Below are 20,028 nucleotides of genomic sequence, written 5' to 3' on the forward strand. Positions count from 1 at the left end.
TTTTAGTTATCATGACCCAAAACTCTGGAATGCTCGCCCAGAGTCCGAGACCTACTGACCCCTTTAACTATTTTACCAGCTTTTTATGAAGCTTTCTTTCTTTCATTTATTCCTCTACAAAGCAATTTGACAACACTGCTGTTGAAAAGGTGCTGCACAAATAAGGATGTATTTGTTGCAGAAGCTCTCTTTGGTGTAATCTGAGGAAAGTCATTTAATTTGTACTAATTGACATTCTGCAGGGTAGATGAGACGTATTGTACTTTTATCTGGTCAGATGAGAGTTGTGACAGTCTGGTGACTGGATTGTCTGTCTTGATGTCTTTCACACTGAGGGTTTAGATGACAGGCCTTGAACACAAGGGTGGGGGAGTTTTCATGTAGCAGAAGGCTTGCCTAATAGCCGTTCTGTTCTCCAGCTCTGTCTGCTTTTCACTGGCACAGAGAGGATTTTTACTGCTTTTTTTTTTTTTTTTTTTTTCCCCCCATCATCCTCCCTGATTTTTATGCACCTATGACTCCCCTGCCTCTCCAATCAGGTAGAATGTAGACCAGGAAAGGATTAGTATCATTGCTTCATGTGTGGCATAAAGAGGCTTTTAATTTCAAATTTTCTCCAGAGCAATCTAGATTTCAGGACAAATGCATTGCGGGTACCAGAGCTGTCTCTAATTAAGGAGGCGTCAGCGCTCCGCTGTTAGTGAAGGGGCTTGTTTGAAAAAGGCAACAGGGGGCATCTCTGCCAACCTGCCAAATGTGTGGGCGCTGCTGTGACCAGTCAGTCTTCATAATGGCTGTCTGCCCCTGGGACTGAGCCAGTTCTGTGCTCACACGACAGTTTTGTGGAAATGAAACTAGCAGGAATAGCCTTTTGTGAGTCCTGGATTGTTGGACAGGGCAGCAGCCGAAAGTAGAAAGTTAGTGCCGTAAGAAAGCGTTTTAAATGCCTCTCAGTAAATTATGTACGAGCCATGTTACTAAAGCAAAGAGAAAGGAGAGAGCAAGAAGCTTTGGGCAGAATGTGGGATGGGGCCACTGTAGGCTCTTTCAAGTCATTACCAGATAGTTGCTGAGTTCTTTAAGACTAGGAAGGCAAACTACTTTTTTTTTTGTTTGTTTTGCTTTACTTGTGTTCTTTTTGTGAACCTAAAAATCAGACTTGGAAGATGCATCACATGGTGACCAAATTTAATTTTAGGTTATAGAAATATCCTGTATTCAATGTTTGTTTTTGTTATTATTTATTTAAACACTGTAGAAAATAAATTTTACACTGCAAGTCATATATTTTGTTCTCCTAGACTCATCATCCATTTGTGTAAATAAGCCATTAGGTTACAAGTTCCATAAATGCACTGATTGCAAAGTCAGTACTTAGACAGAATGAATAATGTTTGCACCATAATGATACAAGCTGGCAGAATTGTATGTCATACCTTGTCTTTCTGAATCTTTCATCACCTCCTGCTTGTCAGTAAAGTACATATTAATTTTACACAAGCATTTATTATACTTATGTTTTTGTTTAGTTTTGTTTTTTTTTTGCCATGAGAATAGATGAAAAGGCATTCTTCAGTATTAAAGTGTTAGCTGCTCAATATTTATCAGACTTTATATAAATCTTGAATTATACATTTTTGTAGTGTACATACAGAATTAGATTAAAATGAAGCCAAAATAGAAGTTTCTATAAAAAAAAAAAAAATAATAATAATAATAATAATAATAATAAACTAAGTACACCCACAAAATCCTATACTTCTAACATAGATGTAAGTGTTGTGTTCCTTCTTTTTCCTTAACTGTCATTCTCATTCTTACTGGTATAATCCAGAGTTTAAAACATGATCATTCATTTGTAAATAAAGTGTCATTAAACATGTATGTACATGTAAGAATTTACTTTAAAAAAAATATTAGGCCCAAATCAGATCCGATTTTTTTGTCACCAAAAACTTGATTGGTGTCTCAGCTAATTCTTTACAATATATCAAGTCACAAGAGTCATCCCTGCATTATCATGTGCAATAATGCAATCTAAAGGATTGCTTTAATACAATATTTGCCTGTATGGTACATTTTAATTGGCATGCATGCAGGTCCTCCATGCCAACAGTAAATTGTGCTGTTAGTTGGGCTTTTATTGCCCTTGATGCCCACGCTTGATGGATATTTTTAGTGTGTGAGATGCAAGCTCACAGAGTGATGGAGGCATTGTGACGAAGGAAGAGGGACAAAGAGCCAGGACTTGAACTTGTCTCTAGCTGTGTTAGGTTCATAGGCTTTGTTTTCATTCCAATATTTTAGATATGCTGTACAAATAAAATCTGCAAACAGACAGATTTTATGCAAATAATCATTGTTGCATTCAACAGAAAATAGAATATGGGAATACTGAACCACAAATAGACAGAGGTGCAATGTATAGTGATGAACCAATTACTGTTGTGGAACATATCTCTGGATGGAATATTCCAGACATTTGTATCAAAGTTGAAAATCTGAAATCCCAAATAATTATATTTATCCTCTGTAATGTTCTGTTATTGTCTTTACTCATGGCATTTTGCCTTTGGTGCAGTTGGGGGTGTGTTTACTTTTGCCACCATGTGGGTGGTTAAGTTGCTTATAAAAGCAGCAATTTATCTGCATTTAAAGCTATGGGCAATTTTAACCTATATGACAAAGTTTAAAAGCTGAAAAAAAACCTAATAATGGCCATTTGGCCCTTTTTTTCAACAATTGTAAGCATTGTAACCATAGCTCAAATTGTTATGTTAGGTGGTTTCTTATTGGTCAACAGTGAATCACAACAGAATGGGTAAGACACTCAGTTGCAATAAATATCCCTTAATTATTTTATGAAAACTTTTTTTTTCCAATTTGTGCATTTTAAGGATTAATGACTGCATGTTTGTGAATAAGTTAAATAAAAGTGAATGCTACCGTGCACCATCATAAAAATATAGTCTTGTTAGCAGCAATGTGCAACATCTGTCTTCATCTATCTCTTTGTTATTCATCGGGGAACCATGAAAGGGATACCATTATCTTGTCTGCACTCCCCTTTAAGGAATCTCCTTAATGTCTTATATTGCCATGTAATTTGCAACCCATAGTATAATGGCTGAAGGAAATGGGAGAGAACGGTCCTTTGCATATAAGAGTGCAATATTCAGAGTGATTGGGGATTGTTGACAGGTTAAAAGCCCCCATGGTAGAGAGGCTTTCAAGAATGAATCCCTCATTCTCACTCTGCCCTAAAGCAAGCAACAATGGAAATCTTTTTCTTCCTGTTCTGGTTCATTTTATACTTGCATTGATATTATAGAGCAGTTTTATTATTAGGATACATGGATAACATTTCTACAGTTCCCCTCGATTAGTTTCCCAACAGGCCCCATGGCCGCAGAAATGGTGAAAATCGCTAAATGAGCCAATGTGAGATTGAGCCTTTCCTGTTGCTAAGGGCTTTTATCTAAATGTCACTTAATTAATTCCCCGGCATGATTAGCAGCAGTTACCTGTGTCACAATAAGAGGGAATTCCGTTTATGAAGGGACGAAGTATTCATCCAACAACTTACGCTTGCTGCAACACAGACAAAGCTATGTGATTATTCTGATTGGCTGAGCATCAGCACACTGCTTTATTCTGCGTCACTGACATTTTCTGCCTCATTGTGCACTGACCCTACTCATGGGAGACCATCCCTAGCACGTCACGTATCTGTGGAGTCTGTTGCGTGCAGTCTTTGAGTAGAATAGTTAACCACATTTTGTTCTCTAAACTTTAAAATGATCACGTACGATGTCCAGAAGTTTGAGTAAGTTCTCCTTGAGGGGATGATTATTTATCATTGCCTTTCCCAGATGTGATCAACATGGAGGGTCGTATTAAACATCCACTAGGTCAGTGTCCCATACAGCTGATGTATTGCTTGTTGTTTTCCTTAATCTCTTTGTCTTTACAGAAAATTTATAGATGAAATGAAATTTAAAAAAAACTCAGAGGATTTGATTGTTTAGAAAGAAGTATTTCAACATAGTGCCAATATTAGACATAGAATGCAAGAAGTAAAGTTTAATACCAAAGGATAAAACCACAAATATTTAATGAGATTAGGGAGATTACAAAATTTAACACTAGAAGATACACCTGTAACCTTATTGAGGCTGCTGGTTTCTGTGAGCTTTATCATAATGACAAGCTAGAAAAATCTCTCTACATTTGGAAGATGGCGTAGAGCAGGGGGGCCCAAAGTGGGACCCTTGTACTGAAATTTTCATTTAGAAAAATGTAGAAAAATTTAAATATTCTGAAAGAGAAAAGTTAAGCAACACACAAACTATTTATCTTTTAACAACCATGTTTTTTTCTTTCTTTTTACTTTGATTGTGCATAGCATCACAAACATCCAGTAACCTTTACTCAGAAAAAGAATTGGATGCACCCATATATAAACTGGACTAAATAAGACAGTTTAGGGGAAAAAAAAGTCTTAAAAAATGACTTGGAAAAGAGGGCTTCGTCATGTTCTCATATTCTGGAATATATCTAAAATGATTTGCAGATACTTTCTGTATAGAAATAAGTCTATTAAATTCCATTAAAACAGTGGTCCCCAAAGTGGGTCCTCGAGAGCCATCATCCTACATGTTTTAGTTCTCTCCCTGGTTTAACGCACCTGAATCAAATGATGGCTTGTTAGAAGGCCTAAGAAGAACATTGACATGCTGAAAAGGGGTTGTTGTTACCAGCAGGGAGAGAACTAAAACATGCAGGATGCCGGTCCTCGAGGACCCACTTTGGACACCACTGTATAAAATAGTGTATTTGCAATAGGTTTTACAATAGAAGTCATTTTGCCATTTTCATAATAAAAGATATACCATTTCTTTTGGCTTCTAAAAACTGTCCTTTAAAAAAAAATATCCATTAGTTTTTTGGCAATAAGTAATTTTTTTGTTGGTGTCTGGAAAACAAGCCTCCAATGTATTAAGTCACAATCTGAAGCACTGCCCCTCACACTCATACCCCCCGTCCAACGCTGGCGCAGCTCTGCTAACTTTACTTGGTTATCTGGTTTTATTGCTGTACAATGGCCATTATCACAGACACAGATAACTGAACTGTGTGGCTTTATTTTATTTTACTGTTTCCATTAAGTATCGCTTTAGAAAAGGTTACTGGAAATGGTAGCACTTGAAATGACTTCCCCAATTAAAAAGAAGTACGCTGGTAAAGTTTAAATTGGGGATGTGGCCAGCAGAAGCTTATTTGCATAATAGAATTAAACCTAAAAGCAGCTTTTGTGACCAAAGCTCAAAATGGGCACAATTGACCAGGTGAAACCTCATTATCTGAGAATGGTTTTGTTGTGCAAAAAATGTAATGAACATGTTTAGTGTTGCACATCCTACTTATCCTAACTTAGTCAAGAAATTACAATATGTCCCCTTTAACTGAAGTTTATAAATCCTTTGGCCATGCTTCCTATTTATAAAGATAAGAGCGAAAATTATTGTATGTGCTTTGATGGAAAATTTAAGGTCAGCTCCAATTTAGGTTCATTTTTTTTTTGTGTATTAACACCAGCTTTAAAAAAAAAAAAAAAGCTCATAGCTGTTGATTAGGGAAAAAAAGTTATCAAGAAAAAAGAATTGCCAATCAGAAAATGCTTCCAGCTGCAAGAAACAACAAACAAAAAAAAACAAGTTTCCATTGTACACAAACTGAGGGCCACCTATCTCTGTTTTTTTAAAATCCCCTTTTGGCAGTTTATGAGCTACACGCCTCACTGGAACCATCTAATATGAGCTTGTTATTTTTAAGTGACTTCATAAAGAAAAGAGCTGTGAAAAGATTAAGATTGTTCAGCATAATGAGCGCTTGACAGCTACTGCTAAATTTAGCTGGTATTTATTTAATTTGTGTAGAAAATAAATGTTTTATTACTACTGTAGCATCAGAAATAACCATTGCTTTTGCTGTCCAAGTTCAACATGTGCGTGTGTGTGTGCATATATGTGTATATACATTTTTTTTTTTCATTCTTTTTAATACCCTGAAGCCATTTACCCAGGGTTGTCACAGAGAATCTCAAACCAGTCATTGCAGAGGTGTTCTGTCTACTAGCCTACCTAGAGAATATGCCTTGACTTGAACTGATCTGAAGGTTATTTGAGATAATAAAAACTATTTTCTTAGTATATGCAGGCTTATGTGGGCATTCTGGATGACACGAGCCAAAATAGATTTCTTTTTTTGGTAAGAAAACTCTTGTTTAGAACAATATATAAGGCAGATATGTTGCAAGTTCTGCATAGTTCGTTGATGTGTTGCTGCAGATGTGGGAGCTTTTGAGAAAATCACAGATTTGTCATTAAAATGCCCCAGGGGTTTTGACTCCCCTGTAGATTTTTCTCTCATCTCAAGGTGGAAGAACAGGGCTGTGGTTGTTTTTCTTTGCCCCAAGGCATGAATCCCCATGTGTCTGCTTTGCGCAGCATTTGTGTGCAATGCTGGAGAACCCTTAGACTTGGCTGCAATAGTATTTTTAAAACATTTGGCTTCATTTGCTCTGACTCTTGCAGATTTTAAATTGAAGCACCAAATCATAGCAAAAGATGATGACAACCAAAAAAAAAAAAAAGTGTGTGTATATATATATATATATATATATATATATATATATATATATATATATATATATATATATATATATGTATATATGAGGATGTGAAATTGGTGTATCAGATGCCCTGCTGCCCAGAGGTTTGATAGTAAGATAGTTTTACTGTAATAAAATCCGAACAGTGACTCATCTCATTCTTTCTGTCGTCCACCTTCTGTACCTCTACATATTGCTGCTCCTGTGCCCACACAGCAGCCTCTCACTGTAGACTCTTAAAGACTCTTCTCATCAATAACCGCTGTTGCACTGTTTATTTCTGCAATGGCAAGGTAAAAAATTAAAAAAAAAACCTATATGATCATATATTAGAAATGGTTTAAAAAATAGATATAGTTAGCAACAAGAAGTAAACAGAAGAACCCCAAATAGTAACTAGGGAAAGATGATTATGATGTGAACCACTTTTTGTCCTTTTTCTAACCTCTCCTACCTGCTATCTTGAGGTGGGTTATCATAAAGTTTCAGACTCTTGAGTTCAGCACATTTTTACCTTTTTCCTACAATCTGTCCTGTAAAAACCAAGACATGCTTCATCTTGACAACAGCTCTAATCTTGTCAAAGGGGCTTTCATCTGTTATGGGGAGGATGCAGTCATCCTTTGAAACTAGTCTCAGAAATTTAAAAATAATTGGAGCTAAACTTAGTAGGCACAGCTGATGAAGCAACTGTCAGGGGAAAGTACCCCTGTATCCTTTCTGCATTTAAAATTTTAGCAGCTGCATTTTGAAACAGCAAGGGTAACAAGGTTATGCTTTTTAATTCTGAGAACAAAAAAAAATTTAAAACACACGTACTAGAGAGATGGTTTGTCAGCAAGTTCACTGTGTGTGTGTGTTTTTTTTATTGTATCACAGAGGTAGACAATGACAGCCCAGAGCATTTGGATATGCAGTTTGATTCATGGCGCAGCAGCACAATCTCACCTTTTTGTTTGTTACAAAGAGCTAAAAATAGTCTGTGATGATCCACAAGTGCACACCACTGTGCGCCCCACACCTTTTAATCTAGTCAAGTTCCAATCCTGTTCCTGTCTATGACCTATTTGTCTTACAGAAACTGTTATTTTATACTGTTATGTATAATTGACAAGCTGCAAACATATTAGACAGTGAAATTGTTTTCATACAAAAAGATAATTGAGCTTTCTATTTTTGTATTTTTTTTTTATTTAGAAGGAATAAATACAAGATTATTGATGACTTTTCTGATTCTGTTCAAAGCTCTGTGTATTTGAGGCTGGAAAACTGCTATAGCCTTGTAATAAATTAGGATGTCACTGTTCTCTGACAAGTTTTATGGAGATGCTAATGTCATTGTCATTCATTAATTACAATTTTACTTAGTTGGCCAGCAAACTGGTCTGACTTAAACCCCATATGGAATCTGTGGAGTAATGCCAAGATCAAATATATAAACACGCAGAGTAGACCCAACAATTATGATGAGCAAAAGGGCGTTATTAAAACCACCTTCACTTCCTTAACACTTTCTCAGAGCCACAGACTGATCATGGATTTGTGCGCATGCACAAATCGATCCTCAAGTCCTAATCAACACCGAATCTGGAGTTGAACTTATAAATATCCGATTACAAGATGATTAGTATTCCCACTACAAACCATAGCCACTCCATTTAAACGTAACCTTTTTGTAAATTAGGATAATATCACCTCGACACTTTTGCGCTCCATGTTCTGATCGTTATCTACCTGAAGCACATCCTAATTAACTTTTTTTTAGTTTTAAGTTTTTATCCTCCTTCTCTGTATCGTTATTTATTTATTTATTTATTTTTTGTCATTAGTGTTTTCCTTCTTAGTAGGGGAAAGCTATTACTAAAATTCTTGCTCAAAATAAACAGAGTTGAGTATTGGGGAAATTAGAGGTTCACCAGATGGGAGGTCTCTGTGGTGCAATCTCTAAATTACACATTTCTTCCCACAGTTTTTACTCTTCGGTGAGCATGTCTGTATTTTTTTATTTTTTTCCAGTTTACCTATTCTTAGGGGATTTCAACCAGGATTTTGCTTTTATTTCAAAGCAATGGCTAGATGATTATAGAGGTAACATTTTAAACTGAATTTAGCATCTTGTATTACAGGCTAGCGCAGTTATCATTACTATTAGGGCTGTCAATGTCAATATGTTAACGTATGCAATTAATCTAAAAGCTTAATCCGTTAACAGTACTTGATGCGGATCAATTGCATTATATATTTTGACCTAAAAGCCTCTCTGCTATGGAGGGTTACTTGGTTCAAAGCAGCATGTTTACATGGTCTTGTACTGGATTCAACAATGCAAAAGTGAGTGTAAAGATGAGTGAAGTGAGTCGGACTGGTGTGCTCAGCTGTAATGTTCACTTTAAAAAACACAATAGGTAGAGCGGAGGTCACAAATTTAAAACCCGTCCTCAGTTCCTTCTCCGCATGTCTCCTCCCACTTTTAGCCCTCCCCTTGAGGGTTCTGCGCAGTATCTTGGCTGTGCCTAGAACTGCACATTTCTGGACTGAGATGTCTGATGTTGTTCCTGGGATCTGTTGTAGCCACTGCTCCAGTTTGGGGGTGACTGCCCCAAGGGCCCCAATGACCACAGGCACCACTGTGGTCTTCACCTTCCAGGCCGCCCTGGTATTTCTCCAGTTTCTTGTGATATATATATATATATATATATATATATATATATATATATATATATATATATATATATATATCAGTGATGTGCGGTCAGGGGAGGGGCAGGTGAGGCAGAGCCTCACCTGTCATCATGGAAAAATAATAAAATCATTTATAAAGATATTTTCACCCTGTGGTTTGTACTATAAAGTACCTATTTTTTCATTTAATTTAACCAAATCTGATTATTTTTTTCTTCAAAATCGCATAATTTTTCGCATTTTCCCATTCAAATGCTTGGAAGTGAAGCTGGTGAGGCAGCAGTGAGCTGAGCCTCACCTGGGATTGCTCAACCTCTCGCTAACTGCACTGGCTGCCATTTTATGAGAGCTGAGAGCATGCTCCTACTGTCTGTATGTCGCCAACAAAATTGTTAAAAACATTTAATGTATGAACTGATTTTCTATAATTTAGCTTATGTATTAATGTACTGTGTTTTTATTGTCACCAACTGTGTGTATAACGTGTTTCGTGTGCTGAGGAACAATCAGAAATGGCAGAGAACAGATTCTAGGTGAGGCAGGCAGTTCTCGTGCCTCATGGCAGGGGGCGCTCATGAACCCAGACATTGTGACTCCACAACTGCAGAGTAAGAGACAGTAACAGCGAGCTAGCCACACAGTAGCTTCGCTGATACAGAGAGCGAGAAAGACGTGGTTTTGAGTTGTACTTTAATGGTTTCTCCCTTTGCTGTTAAGCACAGCACAAAATTAATAATATCTACATATCTAAGTTTGAGATAACGGAATTATTCAGCGGCGGCGCGGCTAAGCATCACATGTTGAATAGTCTTTTTGCCCTCCAGCATTGTATGCATGCTCGACATTTCCTTATGTAAACAATAACATGCAGGGGGTCTAGATTTGTAAATCCGATTAAGTCGGTGCCTCACCAGATATGAACCTCACCGCACGTCACTATATATTTTATATATATATATATATATATATATATATATATATATATATATAATGGTTGCTCACCATTATAACTGACATTTCTAAAAGTCTTAATATTTCCATGTTCAGTATGTTCCATGATGTAGTTTTGAAGCCGTTTTGCAGTACTCTGAGCCTTGCCATTATCTACTGAAAGTCTTGCTCTCTCCAACTCTCTCATAGCTTTCTTGAATTGCAGAGAAGTTACATAAAGTGCAGTTTCCTTTTTCTTCTGAACTCTCCGCCAACATCTTGTAGATACTGAACAAAGCTAATTTGGAGTCATCATCACTCCAACAAGTGGTACATGTGGCTGACTGGGCAAAGATCAGATTGTTTTCAATTTTGACCAGTTGGTTTGCACTTTAGGGCCAATCAAGAACATCATCCAATTCCGGACAATTCCTTGGGATTAATCTCTCGTGTTTAGTTTTCTTCCATAATGTTGTTCATCCCATGCTGTTTTAAGCTACTGAAGTCGTAAGCCAAGTGGATTGCTTCTCAAGAACATGGGGGAAAAATCTGCTCTCTTGGGCTCTTTAAGTAACCATCAAGGATCTTCTCTCATTAGAAAAAGCTTCATAATGCCTCAGGGCTTAAAGGAATGGGTTCAGCCTTCCTATGTGATGGAATATGCATAAGATGGCATCACTACTGTCTGAGAATGCAAATTGGAATAGTTTTTTTTTTTTTTTCTTTCCTCTGGATGATTGCCATGGGGTCTATGTACATGGCCTTATTCTCGTTTAACTTCCTTGCTTAATCAAGAAAAACCTCTCTCCCCTAAGGGCAATTCCCAGTTTGCTCTTCAACTACTCCTTTTCCCATCTCTCCATCTTTATACACATATACACATGCACGCACCTCGGAGGCTCATAAAGCATTTCCAAACTACTGCAGTATGATTATTCATATGGCAATGAGGCTGGATTGAGCCAGCTAGGCTGCGACAGTGAGATTGGAGGGTTTCCGGATGATGACTTAAGAGCACTGCATTTTCTCGCTCAAGAATAGCAAATTCAAACTTAATCAGGGCAAGCACCCATCCATTCTCTCTTTTCCAGCTAGCTCAACAAGGTTGAGGCCAAATTGAAAATGGAAAGCAGGAGACAAAAGTCAAAGTCTGGGCACCATCAGACACACTCCCATTCTTTGTTTCTTTACCACGAGCCTGAGGTTTTCTCCCATGAGCGATGGGTTTTTCTTAGGGCAATCAGAGAAGCATTTCTGTTTCACTCAAAGAGGAGACATTAGTAAGATTAGCTTTCTTCCACTCGATCAGACCTATCTAAACCCTTATCTTTTTCTCATTCCTTGTCGCACACACTCTCACAATGTTCCAGATTTCCACACACAATGGCCACTGCCATCCATCACCCTGTAGGGCACCAGGTATGTTTCAGTGAAGCCCCAGCCAGCTCTCCGGCCAGCCTCCCAGCCGTCAGCTCTCCTATTTTTTCCACAGGCCATGGTCACATCAGAAGGAGGAGGCAATGATGGTTCCTGATCAATAAAACATCGACTGCATTAAAGCTCATGAATAAGTCATAGAGGGAAGGAACTCAGTCGTTGCGACACACACATACACACACAGGGAAATTGGTTTTATTTAGGACAGAGAAAATGAACAGACTCAGAAAGAGAGTGAAGCAGAGACCCTAACTTAAAAGAGGTTTATTAGTGGCCGACCGACACTTTATGTTAAAGCTCCTTTTTTCTCCTCCACTACTTATCAAATTTATAGCTGTTTTTTTTTTTTCTCAAGTTAAAGGGTCTATATATTGTGGAAATGACAAAAAAGCTCATGCATCTCTTTGTCCTAAGACTACCTAAATATAATTAGTTTATTTGCCTCCAATGGCTTTACATTTTGCCATGCGACTGTTTGTTGGTTACACAAAGAAAAGGGGAACTTATTTGGTAATTAGGAGAGTCAAGAAAAATGTACTGCTCTCACTCAAATTTGCTGAGGTTTTACCAAAACAGTCAACTCAGACAGGATGAAGTTGTGTTTGAGAATGAGGTAAAACTCAGACAACTTTTGCGAACTGCTTTGTGCTCTGAATTTCAAACAGCTTGAACAAAAACTAACCAAATGGACGGCCGTCTAAGTTGTCACATTGACAAAAATAAGGAATTAAAGTCTTGTAACCATTTTAATTTTGTTCTTTGATGTGCCATAACGTTATTGCACTTTGTCCTTCATGTGTGAGCATGCACACTTTAATTATACCCTTTTTTTATTTCCTTTTCTTTCTGTTTTTTTTTTTTGTTTTTTTTTGCATTTGGGTTTGCCCAGGATAGAAAGATATGCACTTTTCCTCAAACATTCAACAAAAAAATGTAAATGCATTCGGTTAGGATTTTATAAAATTGGGATTGTTTAGATCACAGCATATTCATGACTTAGAACAGTCTAGTCAAAGTCCAGACATAAATCATTTTGAGAGCTGTGACTTAAAAATAGATGATTTTATTGTAACCATGTCTTCTTTTCAGTTGACAATTCTTCATGTCCGAGTGTTTAAGTGTCACATAAAGTCCCTGTGAAATAAATTGAGCTTTGTGACTATACTGTGTTAATTTTAATTTGAAGCAGTATGAATACTTCACTAAGATCCTGTATGTTTCAGATTCAATAACACCTGAAAGTACCTGACCTCGAACAATAGAAAAATTACATAAAAAGTGAGCGGTTATATTCTCGAATCCTGCATGCAACATTCTTCTCTTGAGATTTTTACTGCAGGCTGAACTGGGATGATTTGCTCCCTCAAAATGTATAATGAACGATGAGAAATATCGCTTCTTTTCCCCCCTGTGAAACAGGAATGTTTTCAGAAGAGTTCTCAGAAAACCTTTTTAGCAATTTTGCTTCCTTTTTAAAATGTGGTTTGCATGGCTCCTATTGTTAGAACTCACAAATGAATCCACAAGCTGTTCAGAACCGCATAAGTTTGAACATTCTGATTGAATAGTACCTAATTAAAATGTAAAAAATAGAATCGCCTGAAACGGCATAAACGCGATAAAGTTAATTAAAAAGTGTTTAGAAAAACTCGCAGGTGTAATCTTTTGAAGGTGGATCACCGTGCTACAGTTGTAATTGGAAAATATTGATGACTGGCAAGTAACATTCCAGGAGAGTTGCCTTTCATGGAGCAGCAGGCAGCAGGGCTCTGCCGTCCTCGCTGCACTGTTCAATTAGAGCATATGATTAGTGTAGACTGTCTCAAGTGAAATTGAATCTATCAGCCTGGTTCAGATTACCACAGGTCCCTGCAATTCAGCTATCACTTTGTCTCTGTCGCACTAATATAACACTGACTGAATGAATGATTTCTGCTTAAGGCGACGCTTGATTGAAGCTGATTGCATTTTGCAGAGGTTTATTATATTTCCGTAATTTATCATCATGGGGCTAGAGTTTGTGTTTGCGAGGCTGCATGCAGGTGGTTGTGAAGGAAGGGAGGAGAAAAAGCAGCTGGAGCTCTGCAACCAGTGTCATGTTTATCTCTGTTTTTCTTTTCCTTCTTGCAGGGTGCCGGAGCCAAGGGCGAACCCCATGGACCCACGGGACCTTGAAGACAATGATTCTGGACCGTCCATGGACCACGCCCCGTGATGTGAGCGGACCAGACTCCTCGTGCATCTACCTGTCCTTGACGATTTGCTTCAGCCCGCCATCAGCCCAGTTGAGCCGTCAGGCCGGCCCCTTCTCTGTCAGTCATTTCCACCCACCACTCCCCCGCCTCCCCTCCCTTCCACAGCAGTGACCTTGAGAGGAGGCTGCAGTGACAAATATGGATGGCCACAGCTTTTCCACACTCAAACTTTTTTTTCCTAATTTCTCACTTGCTACAAACTTTCTTTAATTGAAGCGCTGAAGTTATGTGCAATCAATTACCATCAGGCTCAATTTTCACAGCCAACCAGATCGGTGACTCACTGGTGAGCCTGGCTGATTCAGAGAGGAGTTTGGGCAGGCAGCTGTGAAAAGCAGCTGTTAAGCTCAACAGATGTTAGAAAAACAAAAGTATGTGATGCAGTGAGTTACACTCCTCGTCTGTTTGGAATATAATTATGGTTCTGCCATTCAGCCTTATATCTTAAAGAGATTTTATTACGTCTAGTGGTGCACTGATCGGACTTTGACTGGCCGATACCAATTTCTAGTTTACTTTGAGGTCTGGCCTCCTGGTTCCAAATTTGTCCATTGCTGATTTTTTTTTCCTTTTAGGAACTATATGCCATAGAAAAGAGAACAGAATTAAAAATGGGCTGCTCTTTCCACATTTTAGGAATTACATGATGCATGTTAATTGGGACAGATATTTACATTCACTGTTTAAAAACTATATTTTCCTTTTTTTTAACAATGATTAACAAAATTATTTGAATTTGCTAAATAACATGCAAGATATTTTTTATTGCTATTTTAAAACAAATTGTTCTAAAATGTGATAGAAATATTCATGTCTTCGGTCAAATGGAAAATATTGATGACTGACAGATGACCGTCGGTTCATCTTGGGTTTTCTTTCCTTCAGTAATTTGCTGCCCCATTCTCCCAGATAACTGGTGTAACAGTCAGATTTGACAGACACCTTATCTCTCACAATTTTTTTAATGGTATGGAGTTCAGCACTTTGTAGTGACCACTTCCAAAACACTTTTGTCCTTAGTCCAGTTTGTAACTAATTTGCCAGTATGATTAAGGTTCTTGTCCATTTGAAAGACCCATTTGAGCCCAAGCTTTAACTTCTTGGACGATGTGTGGAGATGTTGATTTAGTATTTCCATCTCTTGGTCTTTCTTTCCCTCTTATGTTGTGAAATGTACCACTCCCCTCTGCAGTTCTCACTCAGCAGCAACTAGAAGATACATTTCTCTGTGCATAATATCATACAACAAAGCAGCACTTTTGAGATGTTGCCTTAAAATACCTCCACGTGTTTGCCTCTGTGTAATTCAAATGTTGTGAATTATCCGGAAGCTTACAAAGCCTTTATATCATCATCTGGGGTTTCCTAAGTGCTTGAAAGGCCTTTATACCTTTGTGTATGTAAACTACAGAACTTGAAGAGATTAACAAAAAAAAAAAAAAAAAGGAAAAAAAAGCGAGTCTCTAGATATGCTGGGATATTGAAAATTTGATGTTTTATGCAGTGTATGTAAATATTTTTTCTTCAGCTGTAACCATCAAAGTATGTGTTCCTTACAGGCATGGGCTGGTTTCCATTATCAAATTATTCCAAGGTTATAAAAAGCTGTGGTTTCAAACTGCTAACATTTTCCAGCACACCATTCAAACTGTTTTGAGTCTTTTTGTTTAGGTGCAAGACAAAGTGCGACAGGAACCGGAGCACTGCCCCTGCCTGCTGCTGTTCAGCTGGCTGAAAAGAGGCTCCGTCTCTGTTTCCTTTCGTACAAAAACAGATGAATTTGGCAGCTTGGAAACATTTCCAATTAAACTTTGGGAAGCTAAACGATCACCAACAGCCCCTCTTATTAAGCTAAGCTCAGTTTAGAGTTGAGTAATTCTCACTGAATTATAGTTAATGAATGAAATTATTCAGTGAGAATTTAGGTGATAAAAAGATGTTTTGTTAAAAAGTTTATCATAACTTGAGGATTTTAGCCCAGCCCATGTCCAAACCCATCTTTCATCTGATTTTTAACTGAAACACAAAAGTAATCCATGTTCATGCTGTTTGTTGATGCATCTGTAGTTCACAATGGTGAAAGTTCTCAGTTGTTATTCATTTAATTAACTGGCAAAAAGGAAAAATTTGCCCAGATTTGATCTCTGGCCAGTTTTACATTCATCTGCGTACAAGGGTGGTATTTTGATTGAAAAAGGGAGAAACAAAGCAAAAATAAAATAAAAAAAAAATGGTGTTTTGTTCTGTGCCATACTGTGGCCTTCACTTCTGCATTTGCTGTTTAAAAATGTTTTTAGACTTGTTCCTCTTGTGTTTCTTGGATGATTTATAAAACTCAAGGTGTGTTCCGACACCTATTGACTGGTAAATGTTGCTGAATCTTTTAAAGGAAGCTTCAATTTAGCTGTGCAAAAACAGCGTTTCTGCATTTACCAGCTCCTTGTGTACTGTAACGTAAAGCCTCATTACTCTCGACCCGTCAGCAGCGTATGACGGATTGCAGTCCAAAGATGCGAATGCACTTTCTACCTTGACCTGCTGAGTCGCAGCTGTCACTCATGTCGCATTGCCACAGTTTTGTGTTCATATCAGCAATTTTTTTTTTGTTTTATTGTGATTCATTCTGTTGCCTTAATATCTGAACTGAAATGCTGTTGATGATATTTGGGATGGGTTTCAAAATCCTTTTTTTCACTACAGTAGTGCTGCTCAGAAATGTACTAAAGTTGTATACCTCCTCGAGGGATTTGTTAATGTGTCAACAGCCGATTGAAAAAAAAAACAAAAAAACAGCAAGATCTTATTCTGTATTCTTATTGTGACAGCAGGCAGGAGTCTGACTGTTCTGTTGTAATTTGTCTGTTTTGGTTTTAAATCTATAAATAAACAGTCTGCTTCTTAAGACTGGAGGTAGATGACATTTATGTTTCCATTTTAAGAAATTTTATTGTATTTTATTTGACTCATGCAAAACTCGGGGAAACAGCTGAAAAGTATCTGTCAACCAGTCAACCGAGTCGGTGGTATCAGCAAAAAAAAAAAAAAAAAAAAAACCTTACAGCCATGTAAGGTTTTTCTATGATTGATGGAGACAGGAAGAGTGATGAAGTGGCTTAAAGAAGAATTCAGGATGGGGAGAATTTCAAGTTCGTTCTTCATTAAAATTCAAAGCAGCAGCACATCCAGATAGGACTGGGAATAGGATGTTTAGGAGCAGGGGGAAGGCAGAGCCTGAGCGATCTTTGGGGTTTCCCCTCCTCTCTCTCTGCCCAGAGAGACTGATGTATTTAACCAAAATCCTTGCCTCCAAACAAGCCAAAAAAAAAAAATGCTGATCAACTCCTGAACTCAATCTGAAACCATTTGTGTCTTTGCTGTTTATTTTCTTCATCTCATCTCTTGACAGATGTCCCATCTGGTGCGCATTAGTGCCACACCTGTTCTCCTATCTGAGCCGTTTCATCCTCTCTGCCTATAATGGAGAAACCGGCCCTAATACATTGATTCACAGATACTTGTTTAGCCACCGCTGCTTGCTACCCTGTTGGAAATGGACAATTTTACATTTTCTTCTGAGCTTAACTCTTGACCTTAGGTGCTCATAGGCTAGTACCCTGATGACTGTGCCCTGGTGCATTTAAATTCACCTTGCGAGAATTTCTGTTGCAGTTGTCTGCAGATACAGCAATGTGCAAAAGTATTTCCCTCCTCTGAAGATTTCTTCTTGTTGCGCTTTAATGTTTCAGATCTTCAAATATCTTTCACATCAGACAAAGATGACCTGAATAAATACAAAACGCAGATTTTAAATGATTTCCCAGTATTCATTTTGCAGTCTTGTCACAGTAACTTAATGGCAGTTGATGCTCCTAAAGGTGGCACACCCTGTTATTAGATTTAGGAGGCAATCTTCTCATCAGGCCTGGTGGGTTTATATCACCAAATGAATACGAAAAAACACGTATTTAGTATTTACCAGCGTTATAGTTTTCTAATAACATTTATTTGACGATGCGAATTTTTGCAACGTTTCAAGAAAAGCAACATCTGTAAGAGGAGGAATACTTTGTCGCAGTATGCTCCAAGCACAGGTGCCTTCAAAAAGAGAATAATAATCCACTCTTTATATTCATTTCGTATGATCAAAGCAATAATAAAGAACCTGAAAGGGGGACAATGTGCATCTTGTCAGTGGAGGAAATGGAAAGAAGAAGATTGTCTGATCTCATTTAGGCAGCGAGACCACAGGGTTGCTTTTTATCCCCCCCTCCACTCCACACCCAATTACACCTGCTCTTCCAGGTCCACATGACTGAGCATGTTCACACAGAGGCACAAGGATGTGCTAATAAACAGAAGCACCGCCTTAAGACCCTCCGCTCTCCTGATGGGGCCAAAAAGGACTATTTGTGTATTTGTATTGACATAAATTAATTGCTTCATGGCTTGTGAGATTGAATTAGCTACGTGACATGCGTGCTAGTGGTGATGCAGCTTGATTGCTGCCTCTAATGGAGCCTGTTTCTCTGGCATCCTTATAAGAAGCCAGTCGGAGTCTGCGGCTTCAAGGTAATGAAGCAGATTAACAAAAAACCTGTTATGACACACCTTAATGATTCTGTTTATTGCAGTGGAAGAGATGGTGAAAATTCTGAAACAGTTTCAGACGGATGTGTGTGCATCCCATGTGCTTAAAAATATGTATTCATGTGTAAAAAAAAAAAAACCCAACAAAAAACAGCTATTATGCAGTGAGCCACGCCTACGCTATCTGTTATCACTGAAGAAAATGTATTGCTTGAATCACAGTTAATGTGCTTTCTTATTTTATTTTTCCCCTTTCTCTCTTCACATTCACACAAAAATGCACAAAATCAATAAAATAGCCATTATTGTTGGAATTTAAGCTTAGATTTTGAAGTCATTCAATGTAGAGCTGCAGAAAAAGCAACCGCTGGCAATCACGCTGAAATACCTGACTTGGTTTATCGTGGCCAATGAAAAATTGTGTTTTTAAGTGTAAGTTTTTCTCCTCTGTTTTAACTTGTAGGGGTTTTAAATCTGGACTCTGCATTTTTGCTCCATAAAAAAGGAAATGTGGCCACAGAAAGAGGAACGTCATCAGACTTGCACTATTCAGAAAAAAAAAAAAAGAAGTTGCACATTTTAAGTGTTTGAGCTTCCCTTCTCTCATTGTAGAATAGTTTAGGGTAAGTAAAAAGGTCTAAAATTATCTTATGATGGTTTATTTTTTATGTCCTTATTGATAAAACCTGTTGAACTGAAAGATGGTCTCAGTGTGTGCGCTACTGTTTTTTCTTCTCTCTTTTCAATTTTAGGCATATGCGGCACATCTGTGAAATATTAATAGAAATGGATTTTTTTTTTTTTTTTTTTTCCTGGTCGTTGAATTTGTGACTCATATGAGTTCCTGCTATAGCAGGATGGAGACTGTAGACCATCCCAGACTGACTGACAGTAGGTATCTGTCAAAAGTGGCAGGTACAGACAGCTCTCTGGCAACTCGGCCTCATGAACAATGACTGGGTGGAGACGAGACAGGCCATGGAATCCATCTCTGCTTTCGACAGCCCCCATCGCTCTTTGATACTCAATTCAGCAGAGGTACCTTAAGGCTCCTCTCTCCATCCCCGATGCGGTCTTTTTCGGCATCCCACTTAAGTGAGTAGTGAGAATTATAGAGGCTGAAATGAGGGGGTGAGACTAAAAGGATACAGAGATCAAAAGACCAATAGATGAGTCAGTTTCCAGCAGCGTTTAAAATGGGAAAAGTGAATATGGTCACATTTCTAAGAAATAGCCAAATAACTTGCAGGGCTAATGAGTTCAATTTAGATCATTTAGGATAACATGGGTTTACACAGTTATAAGTTTAAAGTGGAAAATTTAATATCTGATCAACTAGTCTGACACAATTTAGTGAAATAATTTTTTTCCCCAGTCGTTTACCTTTAAATGTGCTTCAAGAGGTTTTTTAGCATCCTGCTTTGAAAGTAATGCTAGTGAAGAAGTAAAACTGGCCATTCCAAG

At 37.8% G+C, this 20,028-nt stretch overlaps 1 protein-coding gene across 1 annotated transcript in view; it reads left to right on the forward strand.

Moving 5' to 3' along the window:
• trim44 (TRIM family member 44) overlaps window positions 1–16,879 on the forward strand; it is a 50,727-nt gene extending 33,848 nt beyond the window's left edge. Inside the window, exon 6 of the mRNA XM_015002602.2 lies at window positions 13,853–16,879. Coding sequence (XP_014858088.1) covers window positions 13,853–13,937 — 85 coding nt within the window. The 3' untranslated portion in view covers window positions 13,938–16,879. The remainder of the gene's footprint in view (window positions 1–13,852) is intronic.
• The last annotated feature ends 3,149 nt before the right edge of the window (window positions 16,880–20,028 follow it).

The sequence above is a fragment of the Poecilia mexicana genome, unplaced genomic scaffold, assembly GCF_051168715.1.
Source record: "Poecilia mexicana isolate PSO_F unplaced genomic scaffold, ASM5116871v1 scaffold_6, whole genome shotgun sequence".
Taxonomy (NCBI): Eukaryota; Metazoa; Chordata; class Actinopteri; order Cyprinodontiformes; family Poeciliidae; genus Poecilia; species Poecilia mexicana.